At 45.1% G+C, this 10,596-nt stretch overlaps 1 protein-coding gene across 1 annotated transcript in view; it reads left to right on the top strand.

The window, feature by feature from the left end:
* The first annotated feature begins 9,571 nt into the window (after positions 1–9,571).
* BRIX1 (biogenesis of ribosomes BRX1) overlaps positions 9,572–10,596 on the top strand; it is a 30,816-nt gene continuing 29,791 nt past the window's right edge. Inside the window, exon 1 of the mRNA XM_030193021.1 lies at positions 9,572–9,733. Within this exon, the coding sequence (XP_030048881.1) occupies positions 9,602–9,733 (132 nt within the window). The 5' untranslated portion in view covers positions 9,572–9,601. The remainder of the gene's footprint in view (positions 9,734–10,596) is intronic.

The raw sequence follows: 10,596 nt of genomic DNA, 5'->3' as shown, positions 1-10,596 counted from the left end.
TCCTTCTGAACAGGATTCCTTTATGTTTATCCCACGCATGTTTGAATTCCGTTACCGTTTTCATCTCCACCACCTCCCACGGGAGGGCATTCCAAGCATCCACTACTCTCTCTGTGAAAAAATACTTCCTGACATTTTTCTTGAGTCTGCCCCCCCCTCAATCTCATTTCATGTCCTCTCGTTCTACCGCCTTCGCATCTCTGGAAAAGGTTCGTTTGCGGATTAATACCTTTCAAATATTTGAACGTCTGTATCATATCACCCCTGTTTCTCCTTTCCTCCAGAGTATACATGTTTAGGTCGGCAAGTCTCTCCTCATACGTCTTGTAACGCAAATCCCATACCATTCTCGTAGCTTTTCTTTGCACCGCTTCAATTCTTTTTACATCCTTAGCAAGATACGGCCTCCAAAACTGAACACAATACTCCAGGTGGGGCCTCACCAACGACTTAGACAGGGGCATCAACACCTCCTTTCTTCTGCTGGTCACACCTCTAAACAGCCTAGCAACCTTCTAGCTATGGCCACCGCCTTGTCACACTTTCATCGCCTTCAAATCCTCAGATACTATCACCCCAAGATCCCTCTCCCCGTACGTACCTATCAGATTCTCCCCGCCTAACACATACGTCTCCTGTGGATTTCTATTCCCTAAGTGCATCACTTTGCATTTCTTCGCATTGAATTTTAATTGCTAAACCTTAGACCATTCTTCTAGCTTCCTCAGATCCTTTTTCATGTTTTCCACTCCCTCCAGGGTGTCCACTCTGTTACAGATCTTAGTATCATCCACAAATAAACAAACTTTACCTTCTAACCCTTCGGCAATGTTACTCACAAATATATTGAACAGAATCGGCCCCAGCACCGATCCCTGAGGCACTCCACTACTCACCTTTCCCTCCAAGCGAATTCCATTCACCACCACCTTCTGACGTCTGTCCATCAACCAGTTCCTAATCCAGTTCACCACTTCGGGTCCTATCTTCAGCCATCCAGTTTATTTAAAAGCCTCCTGTGAGAGAAGAGGAAAGGAAAGAGGCAAAGAAAAAGACAGAGCAAGGGAGGGGGGTCGAGAAGGAAAGCAGAGGGAAGAGAAAAAGAGAGCCCTAGACCAAAGGGGAGGGAGGAAGAGAAGGGGCAGATGCTGGTCTGGGGGGATGCAGAAGGAAGAGAGAGACTGGGCGGGGGGGGGGGGGGGGGGAGACAGTGGATTAGGGAGAGAGAGAAATGCTGGACCATGGAAGAGAGGTCAGGGGTTGAGGTGCAGGAGGAAGGGGAGAGAAACTGGCCACAGAGAGGGATGAGGTCACAGAACAGATGCTGGGTGTGGAGGGAGCATCAGGAAAGGGACACATGGGGCAATGCTGGACATGAGGAGGGTTAGGGACATAGGAGGATGCTGGACATAGTAAGATTAAAAACACAGAAGGCAGATGCTGAATGTGGGGAGAAGATAGGGACACTGAGAAAGCAGATACTGAACATGGGGGGGGGGGGAAGATATGGACAGGGGCACAGAGAGGAGACACAATATGACTGCCTGCCCCTGTGTCTGCTTTTCCTCTCGGGGCATGCTAAGTTTAAAAATTTTCCAGATTTAAAATTTGAGGACACAAAACCTTCCCCAAATCTGTAATCAATATCCAGCAGCTATCCAGGGTAACCTCAGACGGCTTCACCCATTGAAAGGAGGAAATTTGAAGTGTCAGTACCTGAAAAACTCCCTTGGTCACTTCTCTAGTAGTTTTTACTTCTTCACCAATAGAAAATACCAGCACCAATTCTCCTGGCGAGAAGGAAGATGTCACAACCATCGCAGCTGCTGGATGGATAGGAGCCTCACCCTGAACAGCGTGCACAGCACTTTCAGCTCGTGATGCCCCAGTTTCAGCTGCGGTGAACTACTATAGCCAAGCTGGGGAGCAAGGGCTTTCAGGTCGGGGCTTAGTGTAATATCAAGCCCAGGAGATGCCATGGGTTTCTCCTGGGCTCGATACCCAATTGTCTCAAGCAGGATGCCCTCCAACCTATTTAGCAACCCTGGTGTCTGGAGAAAGGTGTCCATAGGCCCAGCAGATGGGAACAACACGCTGGGAGGCTCTGGCAGCAGGTCTAACTTGTCAGTTTGGCATAGCAGAAAAACGGGGAAAAACCCCGACACATACAGCACTTCAGGCAGGTGCAGCCATCTTGGATCTCAAACGAGTATCTCTAATTAGAAAATGAATGGTATGTCAAGTGGTGCTTAGATGGCAACTTTGGCTTATAAACTAAAGCTGATGCTGGGCTGGCTTGTACAGTCTGTCCTGTATATAGCAATCCAGTTTAGGATAGGATGGAGAGGGTTTGATGGAGACTCCAGTAATTTGGAACGTGAGGACACTGCCAGACAGAATTTTATGGTCTGTCTCCTGTGAATGACGTGACAGATTTGGATAGACTGGAGTGGGCTTTGACAGCAACTCCAGTAGTTCGATCATAAGGACAGAGACGCGTGGACTTCTATGGTCTATGTCCCAGAAAGACCATGATCAAGTATATAATTTCACATTCACTGTTGATTTTATTCTTGAATTGATATTGAATGTGACTCTTGGGCAGACTGGATGGACAGTTCGAGTCTTTATCTGCCGTCACTTACTATGTTACTATGGAGCTCATTTTCAAAAGAGAAAAACATCCAAAAGGTGTCATAAAGCCCAATTTGGGCATTTTCCTTTTCAAAACATCCAAATCAGTATTTTCAAAACCTATTTTGCAGACGTTTATCTCTGTAATTTGTTTACAGTGCATCCAAATCACAAGGGGGCATGTCAGGAGCATTTCAAAGGCAGGATTAGGGAGTGCCTAACACTTGGACATTTTATAGCCATAATGGACTAAAACAAAAACATCCAGGATGAAAACTAAGGCATTTTGGTCTAGACCTGTTTTCAGAACAAATAAAGCAGAAAAAGGTGTGCCCTAAGGGTCATCTTTGACTCTTCTCTCTCCTTCTCTGCTCATATCCAGCAGATTGCCAAGACCTGTCATTTCTTTCTTTACAACATCCGTAAAATCCGCCTCTTTCTTTCCGAGCACTCTACCAAAACCCTCATCCACACCCTTGTCACCTCTCGTTTAGACTACTGCAATCTGCTTCTTGCTGGCCTCCCACTTAGTCACCTCTCCCCTCTCCAGTCGGTTCAAAACTCTGCTGCCCGTCTCGTCTTCCGCCAGGGTCGCTTTACTCATACTACCCCTCTCCTCAAGACCCTTCACTGGCTCCCTATCCGTTTTCGCATCCTGTTCAAACTTCTTCTACTAACCTATAAATGTACTCACTCTGCTGCTCCCCAGTATCTCTCCACACTCGTCCTTCCCTACACCCCTTCCCGTGCACTCCGCTCCATGGATAAATCCTTCTTATCTGTTCCCTTCTCCACTACTGCCAACTCCAGACTTCGCGCCTTCTGTCTCGCTGCACCCTACGCCTGGAATAAACTTCCTGAGCCCCTACATCTTGCCCCATCCTTGGCCACCTTTAAATCTAGACTGAAAGCCCACCTCTTTAACATTGCTTTTGACTCGTAACCACTTGTAACCACTCGCCTCCACCTACCCTCCTCTCTTCCTTCCCGTTCACATTAATTGATTTGATTTGCTTACTTTATTTTTTGTCTATTAGATTGTAAGCTCTTTGAGCAGGGACTGTCATTCTTCTATGTTTGTGCAGCGCTGCGTACGCCTTGTAGCGCTATAGAAATGCTAAATAGTAGTAGTAGTAGTAAATGACCAGATGACCACTGGAAAGGCATGACCCCTAATACCCCACCATTGGTTACTGCCCCACTCCCATCCCCCCAAAATGTGTATAAAAATATGACTTACCAGATTTATGACAGCCTCAAATGTTAAAGCCAGGTCTATTCGAGCAGCATGCAGGTCCATAGAGTAGTCTAGTGGTCAGTGCAGTACACAGTGAGGGATCCAGGTCCGTATATAACCCTACCTGTCAAATTTGTGGTGGAAACTGTGACCCCTCCCTAAGGGGGACAGTGTGTTTTGGGTGGTTTTGGAGGGCTCAGGGTAACTTGATAAGGGAGGAAAGGTGAGATGGCCACCTGGGAGCACTTTTATTAAGTGCACAGAAGTGGCCTCTAGGATGCCACATTGCTCTCCTGGGATGTCTCGGGAACCAGTCTACTAAAAATTCTGGCTCTTACATCCCAATGGCATGAATCTCTACATTTTGCACTTAATTCTTTTTTTTTTTTTTCAAAAATGGACCAGAAAACAATGTCCAAAGCACAGCACTTATTCTTTTTTTTTTTAATGGACCAAAAAATAATGTCCAAAGCACAAAACCTTGTTCAAAACAGTAAAGACGTTTTTCTTTTTTTGAAAATGACCTTTCCTATTTGAATTTTGGACATTTTGTGCAAAACATCCAAAGTCAGACTTAGACGTCATATCAAAAATGCTCCTCTATCTTACTATCCTGCTTATTTTCGAAAGGAGAAAAACACCCATGTTCGGGAGATGAGCGTCTGTTTCCCGTGGGTGGCCAAATCGGTATAATTGAAAGCTGATTTTGGTCATCTTCAACTGCACTCCATCACGGGAACGAATAAAGTTGACGGAGGCGTGGTGAAGGCGGGACTGGGGTGTGGTTATCGGCCGAGCACAGATGGACGCGCTCGTCCGATAATGGAAAAAAGAAAGGCGATTTTAGCGAGAACTTAGGACACTTTTTTTGGACCCTTTTTTATCACGAACAGGTCCCAAAAAAGTGCCCTAAATGACCAGATGACCACCGGAGGGAATCGGTAATCACCTCCCCTGACTCCCCCAGTGGTCACTAACCCCCTCCCACCAAAATAAAACCCACTTGCAAAAACCTTATTTCCCAGCCTCTATGCCACCCTCAAATTCTGTACCCACCTCCATGACAGCAGAATGTGTTTGATCCTCTCACAGCCTTTCCCTGGGTCAGATGTGGCTCTCGGGTGCACTGCAGGGTCACATCAGCATTGCATTGTGGTGGGTGTAGGGTGTAGGGTATTGGGCTCTGTGATTTCACTAGCTTGTGTTACAGTCTCACGATGTTGGTAGTTGGTAGGCTCTTCTCCCATGGTGCTTTCCCTCTGCTTACTGGGTCAGAGTGTGCCCTATTTTGTTTCCGGTAGTCCACGAGGTAGTGGCCATTTTTGTAAGTCCGTTTTAGATCCCTTTCGTGTGTTAGCCACGTTACAGAACTTAGTTCTTACCTTGAATGTTGCTGAACATTGCTGAACATTGGTGCATTGTACACCATTCTGCCAGCTCTGACCTACTGCTAATCTTAGTACCAGGGAGACTCGTTGCCAGTGGGGCACAACCTCTGACCTGCAGTTAACTGTGAGTAAACGCGGTTATTGAAATAAAGGACGTTTTCAGTGAGATTAGTCTTACGGTGTGAACTACTGTGCCAAGGTTATACAGCAGCAACAAGTCCTGTCCCTGGAGCAGTTTTAGTGGGTAATACAGTGCACTTCAGGCAGGCGGACCCAGGCCCATCCCCCCCCCTACCTGTACCACTTGTGGTGGTAAATGGGAGCCCTCTAACCCCCCACAACCCACTGTACCCACATGTAGGTGCCCCCCTTCACCATTAAGTGCTATGGTAATGGTGTTGAGTTGTGGGGAGTGGGTTTTGGGGGGGATTTGGAGGTCTCAGCACCCAAGGTAAAGGAGCTATGTACCTGGGAGGTAATTTAATGTTTTTTCCTATTTTTTAAAAGTGCTCCCTAGGGACTGTCTTTCTTCTATGTTTGTGCAGCGCTGCGTACGCCTTGTAGCGCTATAGAAATGCTAAATAGTAGTAGTAGTAGTAGCCTTGGAGTTGGTCGTTTTTGAGCTGGGATGCTTCGGTTTCGATTATCGCTGAAAAACGAAAACGCCCAGCTCAAACAAACGCCCACATCTCAAAAACGCCCACATCCAATGCATTTGCCTAGCACAAACCGTATTTGCAAAACTAAAGATAAACGTCCATCTTTTTCGAAAATACGATTCGGCCCACCCCTTCACGGACCCGTTCTCGGAGATGGACGTTCTTACACATGGGCGTTTGCGTTCGATTATGCCCCTCCACGTATGTAGATTCTGGTTACTGCCAACTCAGAAGGTATAATCTATAAGGAATATAAATACTTATTCAATCAATTTCCTAATATTCCATATACATTTTTTACCGAAGGTTCGCAAGTCTTGTACAAATCCGCCAGGATGCCCAATAGTGTCCTCTCATGGCTCTTTGAGTCTTTATCTGAATTTTTTTATTACCATCTACAGCCTTTTGTGTTAACTATAAATCTTTTGTTCAAGATTCTATGCACCTTTTGCAGATGCTTTATGAATTAACAATTGATGATAATGTCACCACAATTACACTGGTGACATCAAACATCACTGCGCTCTATACAAGTATTCCTCAAAAACATGCTTTGGAAGTTATTGAGCAGTACTTATCAAAAGGTACTATGTCTTTTGAGAAGATTAACCTATTGTGCCATATGGCTGAATTTGTTATGAGTAAAAACTACTTAAAATTTGAACAGCAATTTTATTTACAGACAAAAGGTGTCACCATGGGGGCTACTGTTGCCCCCTCAACGCCATGTTTATAGATGGCTGAGTTTGAACATTAGCATTATACCTCTACATATTTTTCTGAAGTTTTGCTTTGGTGGTGCTTTATTGACAATATTTTGTGTGTGGGGGGGGTGATCAAGTTCGACTTAATCATTTCATTGAATATTTAAATCAGTGTGATCAAAATCTTAAATTTATGTAATCTAGTTCTGAACATCATATTCATTTTCTTGATATTGACATTTTTTATGCAGATGGGACGTGTCAGATACTAATAGGAACATGCTGCTTCATTGCCAGAGTCACCATCCAAGAGCCTTGCGTAATAGTATAGCCAGCTTTTGCAGCTAAAGAGGCTGTGCTCTTCAGATATAGATTTTAAATTCAAGCTAAACAAATGTTTTGGGAGAGAGGTTATCCCTTCTAAGAGCTAAGAAAGCTTTTAAAAGAACACTAAATAGCCACCATGAATGGCTTTTGAGCCCTCGTCAATGTGAAGCATCTGCCTCCCTGGTTACTCTTCTAAAACTCTTCTTATAATCAAAATTATCTATAAGCATTGGAATGTTTTGGGTGCACATACACAATTTCAGTCTCTCCCTAAGATTCCCTTCAAACGCAAGAGAAAATTAGGAGAATTTGTTGCTAACTCTTCTATGATTAGTCCTAATGATGTTCAACCCTGGGGTCATTCCCCTTGTGGTCACTGCTTGCATTGTGCTTACTCTATGACGGCAACATTGTTACTATACCTAATACTAATAGGCGTTTTTTTTCTGAACAATGTTACCAATTGTAATTCTATGCAAGTGGTGTATTGTCTGATTTCCCCATGTCAAAAGGTGTATATTGGGCAGACCAGACATGCTATTAACTATTGTGTGGCTGAACATTTAAGCTTGTTTTCACACTGGTAAAATTGAGGCCCCACTGGTACAACATTGGCACTTTGCTAAACATGTGCTAAGGTTGTCTTTTACTAAGACGTAGCATTCTTAGCTCGTGGTAGAAATCAGCTAGTGGTAAATGCCGAGACGCCCATTACATTCCTATGGGCATCTTGGCGTTTACCACCTGCTGATTTCTACCGTGAGCTAAAAACGCTACTGCGGCTTAGTAAAAGACCCCCTAACAGACTTGAAATTTATAGTGCTTATGCAGATTCACATGCTGAAGGGAGGGGTTGGTTCTTGTAAGCTATTATATCAAGAGAAAAAATTGATTTTTTTGTGGAATGTGATTAATCCTGGTGGTTTAAACTGAGAGGTTGAATGGTCATTGGGTGGTTGACTCCTTCAGTACCCAATCTAGAACTTTTGTGTTATGTTGGTAAGTTTTGATGACATACAAGTGTTGCTTGTAAGTTTGTACTCTTCTGGGAGCTGCAGGTGGTCTCGACCTGTGAGTAGTTAAGAGACTTTTGAGATTAACAAATCCAAAAATTTAAAAAAAAAAACATAAAGCATAGTTTAGAAAGTTTTCTACTGAAAATGGTTTTGTGTTGCAACAATTTTTTGTTTTGTGGGATTCACTGGTTTTGGATCCATCCTTCTGAAGAAGCGTTCTGGTGAAATATGATCATGTGAAGGAGAGGGTTATAAACTTGATTATTTTTGGACTTTCATTTTTTTTGTTTTGTGGAATTTATTTTTGATTTTCACTCTCTCACTTCACACTTTCCATACCATATAGTCCTTTCTAGGTGAGCCTGGGTGTAGGGTCAAGGTCCGGAATAGAGATCTGGTGGCAGTGGGGAATGAAGTTGGGCTTCAAAGAGGGTTCTCTGCCAATCCAGGGAGCAAGTGTCCTCACTTCCATTCCAAAGAACCACATAGCACTCCAAGTAATAAGTCTTTATGCAAATTCAACTTTACTGAACTTTCTGCAACCTTCAGATAAACCATTTTATAACTTCTTTGGTACAATTAACCTTTGTTCTCAACATTCAAGATTGGGTGGCAAAACCTTGATCACTTTCCAACTTGTTTCACTTAGTAAGCCCAAAGTATTTACATATTTACAGCGCCACCTGTCCCTTCGGGCTAGCAATAATCCAAGGCTACTCCTGATACTTTTCACCACAATCCAGTCCTTCAGACACAGACCCTTTTGTCTGTTCTTCTTCCAGCAATGCACTTCTCAGAGCTGCACCCTGGCCATGAACAGGCTTCGCCTGCTCAGGTTCCTGCTCTCAGGCTGGGTTCCTCTTACTCGAGCTCCTCACTCCTCAGTTGCCACTGTAAGGGGCAGCAACTCTCCTTAATTCAGCCCCGGTTTATTCTGCCACTGCAGGACCCCCCCCCCCTTTCCCCCAAGGTTCCCAGAGGGGTACAGGCAACCAATGACCCTGTGTAGAAGTCTCAGCAGCCATTTTAAAGAAGCAGCAGCAACAGGCCACTAGACCACCAGGGAACATTACAGTAGGTTCAGATGGGGGAGAGAGAAGGCCCATCAGCCAGCCCGTCCGCCTGCCCGTCTACCTGCCTGGCCGTCTGTCCACTCGCCCGCTTGCCAGCCCGCCCATCCACCTGCCTGCCAGCCAGTCCATCCGCCCAGAAACCAATGGGCAGGCTGGTAAAAACTGCCCAGACCCCGGAAAGTCCCCTGAAAAAGAGGACATGTCCGGGGATCCAGAGGTATAGTAACCCTACCTGTGAAGCTCTAATTCTCTGATACCAGACAAATCTTTGAGCTATCTGATATGTATAACACTAATAATGAGAGAGAGAGAGTTGATTAGGTGTTAATAATGTCACACATACTCTTTTGTAATGTTTTCTGAAAGTTTCTTGTGTTGTTTGGCTGTGTTTTGCTTGTTATACCAACTTCTGCAATGCTGCGCTTACCATTAGGAGGCGCTGGTCGCTTAGAGAGAGCCGTGGCAAAAGCCAGCAGAGTACCAGCCTTGATCAGGGAACACGTCAATAGCGTGGGTGCGGCCGTGACGCCACTTCCGGACTACCCCCCTCCCCCCCCTCCAAGATGGCTGCTCGCAAGAGAAAGCGTGGTGGAGTCTCTGAGTCAATTAAAAGTAATAAAAAAGCGAAGATTACAGAAAATGCAGGCGGTGGAGCGGCGGAGAATGAGTACGTTATCCCGACGCCGGTGTCTCAGGTAATGTTCAGGACGTTCCGCTGGGTAAATGTGTTTGTGGCGAAAGTTCTCTTTCTTGTATCAGTTATTTTCAGGGGAATAGAGCTTCACAAGCTTATAAGGAGGCCCCGACTACGGTAAGTCATAGCTCCGATCTGTAAGGAGAGGCAGGTATTCTGAATGCTGGCCGCCTCTGGCAAGTTTGGTGAAGCTTTTTTAATCTTCAAAGCAACTTATCCATGAAGTAGAATCTAGGTAGTAGTTTTTCTTCATTATTTAGACGTTGAAGTGTACCTTGTTCTTTGAGAGAGTTCTGGTGGCGTGCTACGTGGGTGAAATGATGACCTTTTTTTAGGTTTCTCCTAAGGATTTTTGGTCAATACGTTTTAGTGTGTTTTGAAGCTATTCTCTGATAGATTATATTGGCCAGTTGAAAAATTTTCAGGTGCAGAATATCAGAAGGAACAGCGCAGAGCATTAATGCCCCTGTGATCAGAGCTAACAGCATGCAAATTTATGCACCCTTAGCTGTGATCATAGGGGTACTTCTAGGATTGTGCCTGAGCATGTACCTAAGGCATAGTCATCCGCCAGTCCTAGACCTGTCAAACAGCAGAAACCTAAGCACACACCCCCACCCCAAACACTAAAAAGACCTGCTGGGACCACTTGCCCCCACCCCCAACACTAACAAGACCCTGATGGTCCAGTGGGACTTCTAGCCCTCCACACCTACACACCCTCCTTGCCCACGGCCAGGACTAGCACTCCTCCCCTCTGCAAGCGCCTCTTCAAAATGGTGACGCTTTGCCTGGTGCATCCTGGGATGTGCTGGATGGGGCTTAACTCTTATATGGAAGTTAAGCCCCACCTAGTGCATTCCA

The sequence above is a fragment of the Microcaecilia unicolor genome, chromosome 2 (assembly GCF_901765095.1).
Source record: "Microcaecilia unicolor chromosome 2, aMicUni1.1, whole genome shotgun sequence".
Taxonomy (NCBI): Eukaryota; Metazoa; Chordata; class Amphibia; order Gymnophiona; family Siphonopidae; genus Microcaecilia; species Microcaecilia unicolor.
Note: the sequence above shows the minus strand (reverse complement) of the source record. Positions and strands in the feature narration are given on the sequence as shown.